The sequence below is a fragment of the Eschrichtius robustus genome, chromosome 1 (assembly GCF_028021215.1).
Source record: "Eschrichtius robustus isolate mEscRob2 chromosome 1, mEscRob2.pri, whole genome shotgun sequence".
In the NCBI taxonomy this organism is placed as follows: Eukaryota; Metazoa; Chordata; class Mammalia; order Artiodactyla; family Eschrichtiidae; genus Eschrichtius; species Eschrichtius robustus.
The window spans coordinates 127124260-127146375 of record NC_090824.1 but is presented as its reverse complement, the minus strand read 5'-3'; the positions used below and the strand labels follow the sequence as shown (position 1 = coordinate 127146375).

At 43.6% G+C, this 22116-nt stretch overlaps 1 protein-coding gene across 21 annotated transcripts in view; it reads left to right on the top strand.

Moving 5' to 3' along the window:
* Positions 1-18422, top strand: part of MEGF11 (multiple EGF like domains 11) — a 377426-nt gene extending 359004 nt beyond the window's left edge. For 3 of the 21 annotated variants that reach the window (XM_068554003.1, XM_068553975.1, XM_068553982.1), the window contains 6 exons: positions 697-815; positions 3143-3209; positions 3722-3823; positions 6344-6400; positions 13191-13397; positions 14037-14275. In XM_068554003.1, coding sequence (XP_068410104.1) covers positions 697-815; positions 3143-3209; positions 3722-3823; positions 6344-6400; positions 13191-13397; positions 14037-14197 — 713 coding nt within the window. In that variant the 3' untranslated portion in view covers positions 14198-14275. Of the gene's footprint in view, positions 1-696; positions 816-3142; positions 3210-3721; positions 3824-5775; positions 5877-6343; positions 6442-6610; positions 6775-13190; positions 13399-14036; positions 14276-18339 lie in introns of those variants that run through there. The other 18 variants (XM_068554009.1, XM_068553999.1, XR_011075255.1 and 15 more) reach the window with 17 other exon arrangements.
* The last annotated feature ends 3694 nt before the right edge of the window (positions 18423-22116 follow it).

The following is a 22116-nucleotide window of genomic DNA, read 5'->3' as shown; positions in this document are numbered from 1 at the left end:
CTTACTTAGAAAATCAAGATCACGCCAGCCTGCTGACATGTCATTCCTGCTTATTCCATTGCCTCCTATTTGCCCAGCTCCGTGCTAGGCGCTGCAGGATAGACAGAAGCAGCCCAGGTGCAGACCCTACCTTGAGGAAGTTCCTGGCCTACATGCTGCCCTGGGTTTCAGCCAAAGTAGATATCCCCTGATGAAATCCCAAAGCTCATAGGGAAGATTTTGGGATTTTCTTCTATGACTATAGTAAGCAAGGTTGGCTAGGTTTTCCCATGCCATTCCACTGGAATCTGCTGGAGGGCAAGGCTAAGGTCAGGAGAAGTGGGGTTCTCTTTACAGCCTCACTACTGGGATCTGACCCTGGGGGAGGCAGGGGAGGGTCAGCACAGCCCTACGTAGTGACTCAGGGATATCTGAGACTGTCAAGTTAACGCTTCTCATGCTGGTGCCACCCTCCACACTGGCAAGCCTAACCTGCATCCTGCACGCTGCAAGGAGGGCCACCGCAAGGAAAGGGGCAAATCAGGCTCTACACATTTCTAGGGGAGTAGTAGATGCCAGGAAGCTTGGGGGCTGGGGGACTTGACTGTCTCTCTTTGCAGAGTACTTTCAAGGCGGCCCAGCCCAAGCATTAGTTTAGGGGTGTCTCATGCCAGGGGCAGGGATATGATGGCATGTGGCACCTTGTTCTCTTCCCAGATTTGTCTCAAAGTAGCAGCCATGCCCAGTGCTTTTCCAATTCCAGCTACCACGCACTGGCGTGCGGGGGGCCTAACACCAGCCAGGCCAGCACTCTGGACAGGAACAGCCCCACCAAGGTACCGGGCCCCTAACTCCCCAGCCCCCATCCACTGTCTTCGCACTGAGCCCCCACCTCTGCCTGGGAAGAAACTGCACCACCACCACCCCGCCCAGGGTCTGTGTGGAACCAACTGCCAATACAATAAACATTGCCCTGTGATCCCATGTAAACACTCTGTGAAGCATGTAACAGGAAGCCACCAGGTTATATGGAGCCAACAAGTGCCATGTAACCGGAACACATCACATGTAACCAACTCACAGCTTCACTCAATATAACATACACCCCCATACCCTGTGTGTAACCAGTGGGTACCAAGTCATGTGATCATCACGTAATCATGTGTAGCCTTGTCACACATAACCATGTAACCACTTTTGCCTCACGTTAACACATATAATCAAAACACTACAGCATTAATCACCGCAGTATGTTACCAGCACCATGTGTGCAACCAGCACATTATAGAGTAACTATTACTTAGGTACCACCGTATATCCTTATATCTGGACATACTACATGTTATCAGTACACACCCACAACCACTGTCACGATGAGAACCATCACAAGGGACATGGAACCCAAACATCAGCCACAGCCAAGTGTTCCCATTAACAGTGAGTCCTGCAGGCCTTCAAGGTCAGGTGTGTACACCCTGGACAGGGCCTTTCCTCACAGCTCCCAGCATAACACTGGCTGATGGCAAGACGTCCCCTTACAATCACAGGCCCTTGGGCAAGGATGTCTCAGCACACACATGTAGTGAGCACCCCCTGGTGTGCCAGGACCCACAGTGGGCAGATGAGAGGTTCAGAAATGACGAACAGCCCCAAGGACCACAACGTCAACAGGCTCATGCTGCATACCTGCACGCGTGTGCGCACACACATACATACACACACACGCTAAGGCAGGACCATGGGGGGCTGGGTGGCAACCCCCCACCCTGGGCCAGGAGCATGGCCAGGAGCACAGTTTTCATCCTCCGGGTCTGTGCCTTAGAGCTCTAGGGATCCTTTCTCCCCATCTGCCCCACAGAAGATGTCCGCCAGTCCACGGACCATGGCTGCTGCCACAGCCCTGGTAGCAATGCACCCTGAACCCCCTAGCAACAATGACATAGACCCCGTATAGCCCCAAGAGCCACCCCTGTCAAGCCAGCACCCAAAGGCCACTCTTCAGGGGCTCTCAGCCTCAGTTTTCCAATAGAATGGGAGTGCTGCAAGCAGGGGTACCTTGAGGTCCGTATGCAAAGTCTGTGGCCGTCAGCCCCACACCCAGCTGCACAGCTTTAGGCTTATCTGAGGAGCCAAGGGAAAGGAATCCAGGAGCTTCCCAGTAGGAGGTCCTTGATTAACTAGAGCCACATTATCAAGGCTACAACAGGTTAGAGGCAAAGGACGCCAGGGATGAGAGACAAAGTCCCTTGTGGCCATGTCATTCTTGGTCTCATGCTGACAGGGAAGCACCAGCCACCCTCCGTCACTCAGTGAGGGGGTGGAGTTACTACAGAGTAGCCCACTTGGTGACCCTCTGGCTCATTTCACCCCAGGGGCCCAAAGTAGTTCTGTGTGGTCAGGGACCACAGGCCTGGCAAATTTTTAGCAAGGACAGGCAGCTGTGATGACATGGAAAGGACATGGGTCTGGGAGCTGAGACCTGAGTTGTAGACCCAGCTCTGTCACTGGCTGTGTGTGTGACCATGAACGGGGCCCACAAGCAGGACTCAGGTCCCCAACTGTGAAATGAGAACCACCATCCTTGCCTCATATGAAGGGCAGCTGTGAGAATGCAGGAAGAGGAAGGCTTGCGCCATAAGGACAACCTACCCTGAAGCGTTCTTGGTCACATGAAAGGAAGATTCTCACGCTCAGCCCAGGTCAGGTGGCAGAGGTGACAGTGATGTTGCAGGCAGCCTCAGCACCCCGCTCTGTGCTGGAGATGGCCTCGTGTTGCAGCCAAGACGCTGCCAACACCCCTTTCTCCTGCAGCTCAGCCCCACCCAGCTGACCTGCTTTCCCTGTCAGGGCCAGCTTGGCTCAGGCCAGTTCTTGGCTCTCAAGAGGCCCTGCCCTTTGCTCCCCTTTGTCCCAGGGGCCCAAGAGCCCTACAACTTCAGCCAGACTGCTTAGATGGGGGTATATGTTCTGCTCCCACTGGCCTCAGCCACACCATGGTGGCCTGTCATAGAACACCTACCTGTCCCTTTCCCTCAATGACCTAGCACCTAGGTGGGTCAGGGTCATCACAGGGGTGGTTGCACGAGGGTGGGCAAAAGCAAAGGCTGGGCAGGGGCATCTCAAGGGCACTAGATAGTAACTCGCTCTCCTACTTTCCAAACAGCTCAGTAACAAGTCCCTTGACAGAGACATGGCAGGCTGGACCCCCTACAGCTATGTGAACATGTTAGGTCAGTAGTGGTTTGAGTCTGGTCCCCTGCCATCGCATCCCACCCTCTTCTCCTTCTCCCATATTGACAGGGGCCCATCCCAGCTCCCTGGGAGAGTTAGTTAGTAGATAAATCTTAAGCATGGTTTCCCCCAGGGACCACAAGGGAGAAAGCTAGGGCCCAGATGTGGGGATTCAGGTTGGAAGCAAAAGATGCACTCACCATCTGGGAAAGGGACCCCTGCCTGAGCCAGGCCCTACCAAGGTGCCTCTTTCAAGGGCTTCTTCCCTCTGCCCCACTGCCCTGGCAGACACCAATTCCTATGGGGGTGCGGGTGAGGGGTGGGGAGTGAGGGGTAGCAAGGCCAGTGGCCTCAGCTCTAGCAAATCCCTCTGGCCCTGCTGGCGCTAGCGCCTTTGGATGCTACACATGGAAGCCCTCCCTAATTCCTTCCAACCTGACCCTCATCCCCCAACCCCTGCCATACCAGGGCCCTGGGAATAATGGCTCCTCCCTGTCATTCCTCTCACTAGACTCCCATTTCCAGATCAGTGCCCTGGAGGCCAGGTACCCGCCCGAGGACTTCTACATTGAACTTAGACACCTCAGCCGCCCCGCTGAGCTACACTCACCAGGTTAGACTCCCAGCCCTACCCTCTATCCCCTGGACCCCTGAGGCTGTCAGACCAGACCAGACCCAGCACCTACCCTAACCCCCATTCCTATCCTTTAACTTACCCCATGGTCCCAGAACTCTCCCTGCTGAGCCCCTTCCCTCTGACATAATTAATCTACAAGCCCAATTCCTTATCTGAAGAAGGAAGCCTGTCTGGATCCCCCCAGTCACCCCTTCTCCTCCTATCATGTCAGTGGATATGGACAAACTGCAACTAGTATTAGGTGAAGGGAACACAATATAACCGCACTCCCTGCAGACCACAGAATACAACCCAAAACCACTGAGAAATGACTTGGAGATGGTGACATCTCTGGGATTTTTTGGGCCCGTGGATGTGAATGATGGCGAGTTGGCTCTCTGGCCAAAAAGCCCAATGTCCCTCAGAGAGAGACCCCAGACTAGCTCTCCCAGATCATAGGGTAGGGTGGTCCAGTAGGGATCTAGAGAGGTTGAGGCAGGATGTGTCAACCAACATCCTCGGTGCTCATATATTAGGCTCAAACCTGGTAGCTTGGGAAAGATGCAAAAAAGAGACTTGGAAAATCAGTCCTGCTATGGGAGGATGTGCGGTAGGAGTTACAGAAGTAGGTGCAATGAATGAACAGAGAATTTGGCCTCCCTACAAAGTATTCCTGCCCTAGACGGCACACTTGACAACGTGGGCCTGAATTCAGGCTCTAGCTGGTTTCTAGAGCTCAAGTGAAATGCAACTCTACCAACCCCTGAAGGTCTCTGAGGCCAGTAGCCATAAGAAGAGCAAAGGTTCTAAATCCATCTACCTGTTAAGTAGGCAGTGGGCTTCAAATACCCTGGGCTTATACCCAGGAGGCTGTGCTCCTGGCTGTGAGCCCCTTAAGCAGTGCTCAGGACATTCAATAACCCCACCAAATACAACCCCCCCGACACACACACTACCACCACCCTGCACCTCTTTCCCTTTGGGAGCATCCTCTGGGCTCAGCCCAGATTTCTCCCTTCAACCACTGTAGCCAGAGGCACCACACACTGTCATTTTTTCGCTTACACTGAGGCAGGCTGGTGGCCAATGGGAGAGAATACTTGAGAACATCTGGGCTCTAGGTGGAACTCAACTTCTCACTTGTCGGTGTGATCTCTCTCAGACAAGTCACTGCCCTTCTTTGAGCCTGTTTCCTGTTCTCTAAAAGGGGAAAAAGTTAACAGCCTAGCCTCCCTCCCTCAGGGAGGGCAAAAGAAGCCCTGGTCTAGAATAAAGTGCTGAACTGATGCCAGGGATACAGACTGTTACAGTGATGCTTCTGAAGGGCACAGGTACCTATAGGCCCTTTGGAGAAGAGCAAACTTGAGAAAAACTTGGACCTGATTCTGCTCTATTACTCAGCAATGTGTGGAAGGAAGGGAGATAGGAGTAGGCTCCTGCAATTTCAACTAGGGACCTCTATATGGAAGAGGTATGGGGAGGTATCTAAACAGCCATGGGTTGGTCTTCAGTGTCAAAAACTGGGGAGAGTCAAGTGGAGTCAAACTGTATTTTAGTAAGCACTTGCTGCATGCCTTGCCTGATATGGCATTCTCAGTTAAAAGCTGAAAAAAAATGGCTCTGTGAGCCCAAGTCATCACTGTCCCAAATTTAAAGTATCACATAATTTCTTTTCTGGGATCACCAGTAGCAAAGAACCTGAGCTTGGTTCCTGAAGCTTTGTGTCCTTCCTGCCTCTGGCTGGGGCTCAGAACCATGCATTGTGGGAGCCTAGGATAAACTGTGACAGCCAAAAGGGAAAAAAGAAATCCTTGGGACTGAAAAACACTGGTAGTATTGTTCAAATACAACTCTCAGTTATGTGCAAATGGTCCACCCAAAAAAAGTGGGGCAGGGGGAGGGGGACTAAGCCAGCTGACCATGTAAGGGAATGACTATACATCCTGTAGAGATGACCAATGAAGAACCTCAGCTACCTGTTCACCTCCCTCTGGCTCCCCTCAGTCGAGCTTTGGATCCAGAAGGGGAGAGGGAAGACCAGAGCTACAAGGTGAGAAACAGTCTTCACCCCCACCCAGAAGTCCAACAGAACTGGGACTGGGAATGTCATACACCCTTCCCCCAGGCTAAGAACTGGTTCTGATTCATTCCTTATCCTATACTTCTGGAGCCTGAAACGTCACCTACAGTGACTGTAGGTGGCATCAGAACTGCCTTTGATCACCTCCTGGAAGACATTCCCCTCAGAGTGAAGGTTAAAGAGCAGTAGTGCTAAATATGCCAGGGGGTGCTGTAGCTCATCATTTATGCTTTAGGAGCTTTTAAAGAATCCCTGTATGGTCAAGATGATTTAGAGTAGATTAAACCCAGAATAATTTTCTAGCACTAAAGAACTATTTATTTTCTGGGTAGAGGAGAAAGAAAAAAAAACAAGAAAAAAAAAAAAAAAAACTCATACAGTCTAGGTAAACCTCATTCACCCCTATATTTTTCTTTCCTTTTACTATTTTTATGCAGGTGCTTGTGGAATGGATAGACGTCAGAACACATACATTATGGACAAAGGCTTCAAAGGTACAGTATCTAATCCTGACGTCCCATTAGAAAGGGCTTAGCAAGATAAAGAGTGCAGATCTGAAATGGCCAGTTGTTCTACCAGGGACAAACTGCACATCTCTTCCCCCACCCCCAAAAAAAGTTAAAGACCACAGGACCTGGGGCTGCTGGGTAGCTCTGCCCAGGAGGAGCAATCATAATAATAATGATTTCATCTTTTGATTTCAGTTGCACCTGCTTAGGAAACGCTTACGGGTTTTTTATAGATGCCAACTAAATGTCTTCGGAAACGTAGAATGTCATTATCCAACCAATTAGTACAAGTTAAATTGATTATAAAATCTGAAATAAAGTCAATCTACCTGCCCCAGAGGCCTCCTGTCATTGCGCTGGTAAGGAATGCCACCCTGCACCTGCTGGCTTTCTGGGGCACAAGGAATGAAAATAATACCTAGTGTTAATATCGTACGGCGCTCCACTCTCACGAGATCTCTGCCCCAGAGAACAGGGAAGCCAGGACTAATCCCTAACACGTGGGAACTGCAAGTTGGATCATCCTTCTAGGAAGTATACAGGTGAAGCCAAATATGAAAGGTCAGGTCCTGCCCCAAGCTTAGGGCCTAGGTTTAAATGACAGAATGTGTGAAACAGGTGGCTTTGAAATTATGTCACTTATTAACTATGACCAACCTCCCTAAGGCACAGTTTCCTCAAATTGCAAGGTTGGGATAAGTATGCTTGTCCTATGATCTAACAAGGTTATCCTGAGTATCTAATAAAAAACACAGATCAGAAGTGTTTCTGCATATTGTAAAGGGTTACACTAATGTAATAAGAGTTGTCCTTTTGTCTCTGAGGACTATTTAAGAGTCTCAGCCAAACTGAAAGAGACATGACTTACAGCAACAATCCCAGTGGATATCCTAAACCTAGCTGTGTACCAGAATCACCTGGAAAGCTTGTTAAAAATACATATGTTCACCCCACAACTCCCCAAGATTCTGATGCCGTAGATCTAGAGTGGGACCTTTTGTGACAAATGCCTCAGGGTATCCTTATGTAGCATATCACCTAACACTTACAAACCCCTAGTCTAGACTGACTCAGATTTCCCAGATTACCCTTCTGGTCTTTCAGACTTAGCCTTAGGTACACCTGAGACACCACTTTCCTAACCAAGGAGAGCTAGTAGTCTTCAGCCCTTGGTGAGGTGGTTATTAGAAGTGGGGTGAGGAAAAAAAAAAAAGAAGTGGGGTGAGCTAGGGGTGGGTGGTGGTGAGAACTGTGTTCTGAACAGCAGAGCAGGAGGGACAAGTCTCCGCCAGCACGTGTTGTTAGGACGTGCACAGCCCAAGAGAACGATCTGAGGACAGAAGGTCACCCACTATGCCCTTGGGATTCTGGCAATTTTTTGTTAGTTTTGACTTAAACCACCCAAATGAAAGGAAGCACCATTAGAGTAGATGAAGCTAAACAACAGAAAACAAAACTATACTGTTTTATCACTGTGACCTGGGACCTCAGTTTCTTTCTCAAGGAGAAATGGGGATTGGACAGAAACATCTCTAAGGACCTTTACAGCTCTGAGAATATGCATGACTCAAGCATGAATGAATTCAGACAGGCCCAGACACCTCAATAAATGAGCACCCAACTTCCCTATGCACTTTACTGTCCTGTGCATTGTGATTATAGTAGTTACTCGCAGCCATAAATGTAAAACAAAGTTAAGGACTCAGCCATGGCATCATTCATTCCTGTTTTGTGGGATCATACATCTGAGTGTCTGAGTGCAGGGGAGACTTGGAAGCTAGCAGCCAGGTTTCATTTCACCACTCTGGCTATAATCATCCTTTAAATTGGAGAGAAAAGATGGCTGTGTAGGCAAACGTACCAACAGGTGTTAGGGACCAACACACCAGAACAAGAGGAAAATGGAACATCACAGTTCAGAGCTTTACAGAAATACTTATCAAAGACATGGAATAAACCCCACTAACTGGCTGAACTCCCCAGATAAACATTTAATAAACTAGTTTGTAGCAGGAATGGAATTATTTCCTGAAACTACTGGCCCAAACCAAATTATAACCACTAAGAGTTAAGATTAAGAGTCTTAGTGTTCTCTGAACTCAGTGGGAAAGAGCCCTGGCCTGGGAGTTAAAAGATTTGGGTTCTAAGGGGAATTCCCTGGTGGTCCAGTGGCAAGGACTTGGCGCTTTTACTGCTGGGGCCCGGGTTCAATCCCTGGTCGGAGAACTAAGATCCTGCAAGCGGCACGGTGCAGCCAAAAAAAATTTAAAAAAAAAACAAAAAACAAAAAACAATTTGGGTTCTAGTCCTGGTTCTTGCTGTGTGGCACTGATCAGATCACAGTGTTGTTTTCTGAGTCTTGGTTTCTTCCTCTATTAGAAGGACAGGGTTGGGGCTCCCCTGGTGGCACAGTGGATAAGAATCTGCCAATGCAGGGGGCACGGGTTTGATCCCTGGTCCGGGAAGATCCCACATGCCTCAGAGCAACTAAGCCCGTGTGCCACAACTACTGAGCCTGCGCGCTAGAGCCCGTGCTCCGCAACGAGAAGCCACCGCAATGAGAAGCCCGCGCACCGCAACGAAGAGTAGCCCCCGCTCGCCACAACTAGAGAAAGCCCGCGCGCAGCAAAGACCCCACACAGCCATAAATAAATAAATAAATAAATTTTATATATAAAAAAAAGACAGGGTTGTGCAAGCACTATCTCTACAGCCCTTTCCAGCTCTAAGCATCTAATTCAGTCAATGCTCCCTCTTTCCCGTTACTTACTAAAGACCTCCACTCACTGTCATCCTGGAGGTTGTGTGAGATCACTCATACCGCTGTGCTAACCCCATTTTACCTCTGAACACCTTTCCATCTCTCCTTCCCCTGCTCCCCTCAGCAAAATTATTCTGCAGCAAACTGCCTCACGTCAACACTTATCTGTCAGGCATTTCAAAGTGCTATAGAAGAAATCCTCCCCACTACTCTCCATCACCTTAATGATCCTGAAATCCTGGATCCCACTGTTGCTGCCCCTTTCCCCACCTGTATTGCTCCTTGCTAATCCAACCTCCAAGTCTCTCCTTGCAATAACCTTGGCTTCCAAGGTAGTCAGGAGCCCATTGACATCCTGAAAACTTTTTTTAGCCAGTGTGGTTCTCCTTGTGACCCCCGAGATCTCCCCTCTTCCTCTCCCCAGTCCTTATCTCTCAATCAAGAGAAGGGTGAGGACTTAGGGCCCAGGAAGAGAAAAGGCAGTGTGGCCTTCTAATAGTAGTAGTAGGCTGAGAAGACAAGAGATGGACATTCAGTGCCTAGGTTTTCCCCAACAGTGAAATATTGGCCTTAAGTAGATGATAGTGTGAACCTGAAGGCTGGGATAAGTTCAAATCCTACTCACAAGAAGGCAATGGAAAATCATTTCCCCTCTCTGGATTTGTTGCTTCCTTTATAAAATGAAGATGTTTCAATTAGTTCATTTCAGAGGCCCCTTCTGCCTCTGATAGTATGTGGCTGTATGTGATTTGGGGAAGGTAGGAACTATATGAGAACAAATGCCAGGGCATTATAGGGCTAAATCTTAAGCCTTGATGCTAATTACAGGCCTTAGAGGAGTGACTCCCCAGAGCTTGGGTAGCCTCGGTTGATGCTTCCCCTTTCTTTGCAACATGCCCAAAGTGCAAAGACTGGTATAGAGGTGGGGCTATAAAAAGATGAGGAAGTGTCTTAGAGCAGCTGGTTATTCTTCCCCTTACCCTGCCCTCCCTCAGAGCAGGCAGGTGGATGACTCAGCTGGGGAAAAGAGTAGGTTCCTGAAGTATAGTTTTCCAGCTGGCCTTGCCCTTCCCCTCCCTCCTCAGAAATAGAATCCAGTTTATTCCATAATCCAACACCCTCCTACCACCACCTCCAAACACACACACGCACACACACACTCTTCTCCATCCCCTTTGGCTTTACCTCTGGCCCCTTTATGGATGATACATCTTCTCCCTGAGGCTCACCCCATTCCCACAAGCCCCAACATCTCTTTTATCCATGTAGGTGCATCCCCTGCTACAGAGCAAACAATTTATTTCCCCAAAACTTGAAAGCAGCCAACTTTTCTGGTGGAAATAAGAGGTCCACTACTGGTTGGCTGAGGCTCTGTTAGGCATTGAGCTAGAGCTTCAAGCCTCTCCCACTGCCATAACAATCAGTCATGGGATGTCCACAAAAAGAGCTTGGCCTTTCTCAACAGAACTTGGCCCCATAGATAAAAAGGCTTTCCTTATTGAGGGTAAGGTGAAGCTGTTGCAGATAGTTTGCATTTAGGATACAGGACGCGTACAGGGTAAAAATATGAGGGGAAAACACCTTGATTGGGTATCAGAGCAGGTAGGGGTTGTCCTAACTTAACTACTTACTAACATTAGGCAAACTTTATGAGCTTTAGTTTCCTCATTTCTAAAGTAGTAATACTAGTCCTTCCTGCCTGGCCCCCTGCACAGATGTAACAAGTGTCAGTGATCTAACTGGAGTGACTGAAGACCAGCTACATGTGCTATAAAGCAAGCTAACACTAGTCCTCAAATTTTAGAAAATATGCAACTGAGTCAGCTGCCAATCAAAGTAAAAATGATGTGCCTGCGTGGGGAGGAGGGGAGAGGTGTTAGGGGATAGCCCTTCTTTAAGCAGTACTAGTAGTCCTCAGCTTCCACAGGAGCAGCTGAGTCATACTGCCTTACTACTTGGCTGATAAATTTAGAGAACCCAAAATGGGACCAACAGGCCAGCTGGGGTTCCCAGCTTAACCCCACTCCCTTGTACTAAGAAACAAAGTATTCACTAGAGGCAATTTCATGTGACTCGGGCAGGTCATGGCCTAGGACCCAGAGCCACCTTTCCCCTATGAGAGCCTCACCAGTAGCTGGGCCAATCCAGCCTCCCTTTAGTCTCTGCTGGGACTGCTCGTTGTCTAGCAAGAATGTTTTCTCCTCCTCTCTAGGGTTCTAGGGTAGAGAGAGGCCACAATCTAAGACAGGACCCAAGACCCACATCTCTCTCTGCCTGGGGGCTAAGCTGTGATACAAAGTGCTCTGAGCCTGGTTCTGGAGCTTGCTCTGATACCGATGAGCAGGGTGAGCCTGGGGAAGTCACTTGCCTATACAAATCTCAATTTCCTCATAAGCAATAAAGGGGGAGGGGAAATAATAATTACTGCTCTGCCTACACTTGAAGGAACTAATGGGTGAATGTAGTTTTGTACAAGATTGAGGAAATGTTACCTGCTAAAACAAACATAAATAACCCTATACTAACAAAAAAGTAAATCCCCTCCCAACCAGTTACCTGCTGTGGGAGAAAAGACTCCTGTGGTGGCACACATCTCAACTACTTCAGTCACGTGGAGCGCTCGCTCTGCTCTCACCGGACCAAGGTACATCCAGTAACCCCTTGAATTACACTACCACTTTCACTTTTTTACATTTTCATTAATTTCACAAGTTGGAGGCAGAAAGCATAGATAAATAGCAGCCCAAAATGTAAATTGTGGTGGTTCTAGCGAAAGATCATCCGAGAATTTTACCATCTGCTAGCACTTATAGAAACTTAGAGCTGAGAAATAGAGAAATTTCACCATCTGCTACCACTTACAGAAATTTAGACTTCTTAGATCACTCTTGACTACGAAGCCCCTGCAACTCAGTGCTTATTTCTAGATTCCGCTGGCTGGCAGAGCCTCACAGAAGGATGAGGGCCAGAGTTGCCAGATTAGAGAGTCTCCTGCTTTTTCTGGGCAAGTTCTGCCTCATTTGAAACAATCCACAGGAGGCAGTAATCTTCCCCCAAAAGGGAAAATGGCATAGAGGTTGAAGGAAGGGCTCCCGTTTCACTGTGACTCCCAGTCACAAAGAGAACCTTCTTACTCCAGTGAGCTACAGTTACCTTGCTTCATATTTGGAAACCAGTTTGCAACTTTTGTACCCTAATACACCCTGAAGTCTTGGGGATGACGCACCTGAGAGACGACAGGAGAAGCAGCATGAGTTCTCCTAATATCAGAGAAAGATACTGCTAAAATAGATTTCAGTTAGCGTTCATGAGAACTGGAGTAATTGACCCCAGAAGATATACTGCAGGCTTGCTAGAAAACAGGAACTTTCCAAAGCCTAGTTTGAGACCCAGGTGTTTTTTAAACCTCTATTACACTTCAGTCTGCCCCACCTCTGATCACGAGCTTCTCGAGAGCAGGGATACTACCTGTTTGCTGCCTACAGGTTGCCAAATTGATGGCACTTGTGCCAAATCACACACCTACTTCTTCTGAACCTAAGCTTAGTCATCAAAAAGAATTCAGAAAAATGATATCACAGAAAATACACAGGCCAAAGAGTCCCAAGGCATGGATTCAAGTACCGGCACTGCCATTCATGAGCCATATGACCTTAGACAAGTCACTTCATCTCCCTGGGCCATCATCTTATAAAATGCAGTCAACTATCCTTGCAAGATTTTGTAAAAGTTAAATAACAGATGTGAAAGCATATTATGAATATCTTGAATTAATCCCTTTCTGGTGCTATACCTGACTACTAAAACAAAAATGTTCTTATCCCTCCAAAAACATATTTCTTTAGAACTCTGCTTACCTAGAAAAGCACTCCTTAACGTATTTAGTAAGTGAATCTTGGATTATTCAAAGGTGTTTACAACTTCGCGATCCTGAAAGCACATAAACTGTACTCTGCTTTTGGTATTTAAGTCTTATGTCTTTGCTTGTCCTAAGAAATCTCTCTTGCCTTGCAGATTACATGAAAGAATCCGTATGCAGTTCTAGCACTTGTTCCTTGAATAGCAGTGAAAACCCTTATGCCACAATTAAGGACCTGCCCATCCTCACCTGCACGCTTCCAGAAAGCAGCTACGTAGAAATGAAGTCGCCTGTGCACACGGGGTCTCCGTACACAGATGTGCCATCCTTGTCGACATCTAATAAAAATATATATGAAGTTGGTAGGTGTCTCAAATAAGTAACTTAGTGAAATCAGGGCACTAGTACAGCATCTGAAGTAAAAACAGCCCTCTCCAGTCCCTGTCTTGAAAACACACCCTTCTTTTGTTGCTTTTTAAGGAATCCAAGGTGAACTGTCTTTCCCAGGACTGCCCTCCTCTCTCATACAAGAAATCAAATTCTTGTGCCAACTCTGCTTTTAAAAAAAAACACTAAGGCTACGTGTGAAGCAGATATATTGGGGGTGGGGAGTCGATACACACAAACACATACGCTTCAACTGATTGTTAACACAAATTCCTGTTTAAAAAAAAAACAATCAGAACAGACATTTGCAAGTTTCGAAATCACCTCGTTCTACTTTTTCCCAGTTTAACCCATGTCCCTGGGCTCACTGATACAACCCCTGACCCCTACCTCTAGGATATTCTAAGTCCCTTGGTTTTGACCAGAGCTTGGGATTCTGATAGCACACTCACTTAGGTTTTCAATCTCTTCAACAAGCCTCAGTCCTAACCTTCATACGTTTATCATAAACCCCTGGCTTCTCCCCCGACCAAGTTAAATAGAATTCTCTTCCCCCCAGCAAGGCAACCAAAGCTAATCTGTTCTCTGAACTCATTTTTCACTATATTCCTTAGAGCCCACAGTCAGTGTGGTCCAAGAAGGCCGTGGTTGTAACTCCAGCTATATCCAGAATCCATACGACCTACCTAGGAACAGCCATATTCCTGGTCATTATAACCTCCTCCCAGTAAGACAGAGCCCTGCCAATGGGCCGTCCCAGGACAAGCGGTCTTGAGGGATAAGCCTCTCTCTTGCAATGTGCTCTGCTGAATATTCTCTGACTCTCTGAAAGAAGACAATCCCTTGACTTGAAATAATGGTACAAACTGACTCCAGCTGCGTGTTAGTTATAACGTTCACCTGGAACTAAAGAAGAGCTTCCAAGTGGGACTGGGGTAACTGTTCAAAAGGTCCGTTCTCAAAAGCAAATTCTACCAGCCACCCACCCCCAATCCCAAATGCCACGGATTATATGATCTTTTAAAACATAAATATAAAGCTACTCATCAACATCAGCTAAATATATACATATTAATATTTATATATTAAATTATCTGAAACATGATGCTTAGAAAGCACGTAGAATAGGTTTTACCAATTTTCCTAGGAGTAAAGGGGACTGGGGAGGAGAGGGGATTACTTTAAAGCACCTGAAATGTATATGTGCTTTTGGTTCCTGTTACCGTCACTTAGATTGTTTTATTACCTAAGATAATTAGTACATAGACACAAACTGTGCTAATATCAATCCTAAAGTACCTGTACATTTATGTCAAGTCAATCAAATTATAACTGCCAAGATTACAGAGTTTAGTATACAGTCTAATGCTGACAACTTCAATTTTTTAAAGTAAGACTTTAATGAATACAAATTAACTTTCCCTCTTCTGCCCCTGGTGGTAGTAGGAGGAAAAAAAAGTTTCCAAAGTGCAACAGCCTCTTTCAGTCAAACAATGATTTCTAGGCCAGCTTTACAAAATCTTGCCAATTCAAAGTTCAAGAACATTGCAAGCCAGTCCTGGCCTTGTCATATCTCCTTAGTCCATCCAACACCTGAGTTATTCCATGCAAAACGGAACTCTGAGATGATGCCTTTAAGCAAGCAGTCATAGACTGGTAAGAATTAAACATCCCTAAAAATGGTTATTCGGCCTCCAGAATTTATTTGAGTGGCATTCCTTGACTCAGAAGAGTACATGCTGTCAAGCGTATCTTCATAAATCTTGAGCTTGATGTAGTATGGAACCTAAAAGTGTAGAGGAAATTAGACAAAAGTGGATACAGGAAGTTTAAGTTGTTTTAAGTACATTATGCTTTTTGATGGAACTAAATGAAATGATCAAAGAAGAATGGACTGTAATCAATTGCTATAACATGATGTAAAAACTTAATATGTAAGTATATGAAGTACTTCTACCTTCTAAGCACCACCTACTGACGTGGCCAAAAATGTATTACAATGAGCTAATGCTCCAGATCCCAGTATTCAGGTGTATCTATACTTCCACTCTAATGAATGTAAGTAAACTGGGGCTTGGATGGGTCAAAAAGGAGCCTCTCCCAAGCCCTAAAGAGGACCTCCTCACAAGAATTAAAGACCCAAAGGGCAAAGCAGGGAAACTAATGACCACCCTATACCACTCCATTCTCTGATTAACAGTCCAGGCAGTAAAAAATACTTCCAAAAAGGTATACAGAAGAGGAACTAAGTGACTGTAAATGACTGCAAAGCTGGAACAGCTGCTACAGGAAATGTGGGAGTTCTGAAGCCCTTAATACACATTGGAAGTCTGCCATGGAACCCATTAGTTTGGGCAATAACCAGCAAAAGCAAGAAAATAAATAAATGAGTAAATCCTCCCTCCCCCACTTCACTCAAGGCTTAAGCAAATTTTATCGTTAGGGGAAAATATAATACTTACATGAATGCTGCATGTATGCATGGGAGCAAGTGATCAGCAATAGCAAATTTACTTTCAAAAAAAGCCTTATTAAAATATAAATACTAGAAAATTACTTTGTAGGCCCAAGTAAATATTTCTCATACATATGTAGGAAGAAATATAGATAAGAGACTTACCTCAGTATTTCAGGGCAGCAAGTGCTCAAATATCTTTCTCAAGTAAGGATCAAGAAGCATGGTGAAGTCAGATCAGCAAGGAGAAACTTCGTCTCAATCCCAGGTTTTATTTTCTTCCCTTAGCCTGCATGTACAATAACTGCTGCCTGGCAAACTGCAAACAAGCACTCGAGTTTCGTTTCACCTCTTTTTTGCCAAGTATCTTCTGGCAAAATTCAGCAAGAGGTGGCATGGTGGAATTGCTAAAGCATTGGGTCGAGATTTGAGTGTTACTTGCCCTCTCTGGGTTTCTTTTTTTCCCCATGTATTGAAAAAAAGGGAGAAGCAGAGAAAGGTAAGGGAGCTCTGACAACCCTTCAGCTTTAGCATTCTATGATTTTTAAAGAAATGTAATACAACTCAAATCAGGCAATACAGTGGAGAAGGGAAAGGCAGAGGGTGTGATTAATCTATTGTGACAACAGCTGCCTTCACATATCTAAGAGTTACTGGTAAAAGACATTCCAATCTAACAGAGCACCTACTAGGAACTTCTGTCTAGCACTGTCACAAATAGGTTCATGGTCAACCTAAACATGTGCACTGTGCATTTTATTGGCAACATGGAAAAATCTGTTCAATTATTTTACAGAAATTAAGTTTTTACTCAAAGTGATGTGCATACAATTCAAATGAATAAGAAAAACACAATTACTGTACAATAGCATAAGTGCAACTATGAAATGGCAATACTTTTTAAACAACCCAGATTTGTAATATATTTGTTCACTGTGCAGAGGGATCATACCTTGTACAAAATAAAATGAATTTCTCAAACTAATTTAACAAGAATACCCACTGTTGTGTTGCAAACTGAAAATGTGTCTATAATCTACACCTTAGGTTTAAAGGTAGAACTAACTTACATTTTGTGTGGTCACTCTAGACAGCCAGAAAAGTGAAAATCATCCCAATAGATGTTTGAAAATAAAGTGAAAAGGTTCTATCAAATTTATAACAAGAGAGTCTCTTCCTTTAAACTAATGAATGGCAGCAACACATTCTTATTCATGTCCAAAAATTATTGAAATATCTCATACACATCAGTATACTCAAATAGAGAATTTCTCTGCTTTCACAAAGATTTGGACTCAAAGACAACTATTACAACTTGTGCTCAGCTCCAGAGACACAAAGGTACTTCTATGGAAAGGAATAAAGGCAAGTGTAAGGGCCACCTAATTAGCATAAGTGCAATGAAGAGCTGTCCACCAGAAGTTATCAGCCACTACAGTACTCTGGGTGCATCTGTTTTAGGACCTTTTAAAACATATCCTTGTGACCTAACTGGTAAAGAAGCAGCAGAATTAATTTTGTAATAAAATACAAACGCTAAAAAATAGCTTACTGAATGCATTCAATGGTATAAGTTTAAAATTTCTCCCTTATACTTTCAAAGTTTTGTATGTAATCCTCATACTTAAGTCAAACTAAAACCTTTCAACTTGTCAGTTCACAAGGCTTACATGATACTCAAAAGTTATTTCCACTTAATAAAATGTCTAACCAAGAACTTTTGCTATTTAGAGGCTAAGACTCATTCAGAAAAGATCTAACAGACAATCCTCAAAGGCCAGGAGGCTAGGGCTTTGACATCTGAGTGAAAGACAAAACATAATCAAGGGTTATAAGGCTAATAAAGGTATTTACTGAGAATAATAGTGCTTTAAGATTATGACTTACGAGGCTCAGAATACCACCCAATAGCATAAATGACAACCAAAGGCGGCAGGTTGTGCACTCAATCACTGCAAGTTGTGCACTCAATACAGGAGATTCAAGAATGATACCATTAGCCATTCATCCAGCCAGAGGGAAGACAGAAGAGGCCCAATTAATCTGTATGTGGCAACAGAAGATGGAAAATCTTTCTCAGAAGGGATGGATGATGGATACATAAGGGATTCATTATACTATTATTTATAAGGTGTATAATAATTATATATTATTTATGTAATAATTTTATGTAACAATATTTAAAATGTTTAATCTAAATGGTAAAATTCTCAGACTACAGCCCCCCAAGCTAAACTAGAATGAACCATAGGATTAGCCCCTTCACTCTTTTAGATGGTCCTTCCTTATTGTTCTGACACGGGGTTGTAGGAAGGATAAATATTAGGAATGTAAGTATGAGCAAAGCACTTTCCCTACCCTTGTAGATCTTACAATGTAGCAATTATAGAAGGGCAGGGATAAATAGAGGACCCTGGTGATTAGTCTGATAGTGATTATACATTTTCTTCCCTGACCTGCAGAGCTAGAAAGACTCTGAGCAGTGGTCCAACCCAAACCCAGAGAAGGAGGAAGCTCTGGTCTGCAGCGCCGGTTGTCAGATTACCTCCTTATTCCAGTTTCTGCCTCCCAGGCCATTGTCTAGCCCAGCAGATGGCCCTCCAGAACCTTAGGAGTGAGTGCTAAAAGCCATACGCTTATTCATTAGGATGTGGATAACAGGGTCTGAGATTTTGTGGTTTGGGGCCAAGGTTAAGTTCTACTGACTCAACCACAGGAAAGGAATCCTGTTGGCTATTAATTTTCACCATCACTGGTACTGATAACATAGTAGTTAACAGCCAATATACATGACATCTGTGCCAGGACCTATCAATTCTATGCTTAATAATGTTAAATAATTCAATTCAAATGTTTACTAATAAGTACTATCCTAATAGACAAGTAATGCCATTTATATCATGTGTGTGCACACATAAACCTATACACTTGGATTTAATCATTGGTTCTATTGGTGGAATCAGTCCATGGACTGATCTACCTTACTAGATTCCACTTAGAGATTAAAAAAAAAAATTAAACACAAAATGTTTTTAAAGGTTCTCTCTCCCAAACATGAATATATTTCAAAGTATATATTAAAAGCCAGCAGAATTTTCTTTTAACAGTAAAAGCCAAAAAACAGCAGTTCTCAGCTCACAGTTGACATAGCAGCCCCTCAAGTGCTCCTCCCCGCTTAGTACACATGGTACTTTGATGCATATTGTTGAAACTGACAGTCATTTTGCAAATGTTCTGAAAGCTTTCATCTTATTTAATGGCGTTAACATGGAAATAAAGATAGCATTTTAATCAAGTTATTATAAGACCAAAAATATCTTGCAAAGTATACACATGATTTTTATTTATCTATTAAATTTAAATTTTAGTTAGAATGTATAATAATTTGGCTCTAGTACCTGAAGAAAGTGTTCATTCATAAAATTACTGAATTAAGGCTGGGATAAACCCCAGAAATGATCTAATCCAGGCCCCTCATTAACTGGAAGAAAGTGAGGTTCAGAGATAAAATGACTAGAAGACCTGTGACTAGATTCCAAGTCTTTGTCACCCAGTTTAGTGCTCTATTATAGCTGCCACTTTCAATCTTTTAACTCAGAATTTAGCATACTTTCTAATATACGCCTAATATCAACTTCCTTTCAAATATTCTTTCTCTATCCTCCAATTCAGCTTTTAGGAAAATAGATACTTCAATTAAAATTCTCTCAGCCTAATCCTAATGGTCTCCCTTACATAAATTGTGATGATATTAGCATTCCGTATTACTTTATTGTTACCATCAGCCTCCCACGGTTTCTTTAAAAGATTAGAATGACAACTCCAGTTTATTCGGCGTATTGTATAGATGAGTGAAAAAGGTGACCTGTCAAATCCCAGGAAGGGATGCAGCACCAGCACTGCCCCAACCAGGAGAACAAAAAGCAGCTCTTTAGCACTAGTTTGACTGTTATGCTAACCCACTAAACGTTGTGGTGAAAGAAGGCCCTTTCGTTGTCTTTGTTCATTTTTTTTCACACAGGGAATAGATATCCTTATGTACAGTCCTTATGCAAAATTCATATTTTGTTTTGAATTTTTTTCTCAGGCTTATGATGTTTGTGAGACATAAAATAACTAGCTTCCATTTTTTTCCTCTGTTTAAAAAAAAAAAATCTCCAGAAATTGAAACCTAACAGGTTGGAGTAAGTTCTTAATTATCCACCCAGCCTTTGAATTATTCTGCTTCTGGTGTTGGCCAAAACTGTCTAAATAGCAGAGCTTTTTTTTTTCTTTTTAAGGTAGATGGAAGAGATTATCACAATAGCTCAAACCACTGAGAGGGTTTGCATTTTGTAAATATAAGTCACTGAGGACAAAAATTAAGATGTTTATTTCCCCAATGATGAAATAAATATGACTAGCTCTGATGGGCAATCCAAACTCAAGAAATCTAACTTTCCTGCAGAACCCTCTGACAGAAGTCACCAACTAGCACCCCTTCTTAGAATTACAATTTAGCATACTCAGTGCAATGGCTAAAGAAACTTACCCTTACAGAGTAACAACTACTATTAGAGAGAAATCATAAATAGCATTTTTGAACAATGACATACAAGTTAAAATCAAGATGGCTAAGTGACTTTTCAGGACAATACAATAGGTTTTTTAAAAATTCAAAGTTAAAATAACTGAAAAGCAAGGTCAAAAAGAAAAATACTTCTAAACTACCTTAAGCCCTAAATTGTCATAATATTTAAAAACTTAATGCTTCTTACTTGAGACAGTCTGTCTCCTGAGACACTATTCAGAATGAAGACACTTGTTGAAATGCAATCAGATTCATTTTCTACTACTACTTAAGGTTTCTTGGAATTCTCCCAAGATCCAACCATGCACAAGGCAACATTAAGTCTACATTTGGTAAAAATTCAAAGTTACTTTATTCATTTTCAATTCACTACCTAGTTTCTCCTTCTCTTAAATAATTTTGTAAAAAATTTACTACCAATTTTGAGTAAAATAGTGATGGAGCCTCTTGGGTCTGGTGACACTGTTACATACCAAAGTACAGAGATTACTTTCCTAATGTTTTTGGTAATATTCAATACTTTTTCCAAGAACAGCATAATTGAACTATATGTCTAAAATCAAAGCTGAATTCACACAATGATGCCTCCAATTCAATTGTTTACTCTGTAATCCAAGGACCTATGCTCTTACTCATCAGAAGCAAATATTCCATGGTTACATCCAAAGCACTCAAAGGAAAAATATAATCTGACAACATAAAGAATAGTCCCCCTATAACTGTTTATTAGAATGTGAATATATTCCGAATCAATAACTAAAAAAAAAAAAAAAAAATCAAGTTACAGAGCATGCATAAAATACAAAGTAGCGATTTACAAATAGATAGTAGTATCTTCATAACCAATACACCAAAATAATAAAATAGCTACAGAGGAAAACTAAATTCACTAATCACAGCAATGCCTTCCGTGCACCCCACACGTCATGAGCACCGCAAAAGACAGAAGATTAACTATGAAACATAGTCATCTATGCAAGCCCACACACATGTATATTTTGGGGATATTCCACCATCCTGAATAGTATCACTTTAGTTGACACAACTTGCAGAACACTTCAGAGTTAAGTGCTCAATACCATCCACAAGAAAACAAAACTAAATATTAGTGTGCACATTTCTGAATGAGAAATGAGTTGCTCCATTGATTTCAATAATGTAGTGGAAGAAAACTTTCAGGTTTGTACAATGCCTAAATGCATTCTATTTAACTCAAGGTACTATTTCATCTTGCGTACTAAAAGAATACATGCCTTTAAGTGGTACCACTTGAGCAGAAATTAACCTCTCACTGTACTCTTTAGACATACTGAAACCAGATTAACTGGACTATATTCCATAATATACTGCAAAACTCAAAAATCAGCATTGTTAAAATAATTTTCCATACCTGCTGGTGGATATGGTGATAAAACTAGGTTGCATTTCATTTACTGGAAGGTTTTAAGATAAAATTAACACTTCACCATTGGATACTAAGAGCATTAAACCAGTTATTGCCTGAGCAATAAAATGCCACACAATCTACTGCTGGGAAATTAGATAAGTTAAATGACTTGGGCTGCCTGATTACTGTAACAGAGGCACCTCATGTGGAATTCCACCAGTCTCTCCAGTTCCCAGCCTGCCAGGCAGCATTGTTTAACATATGGCCCCATAACCATACTGC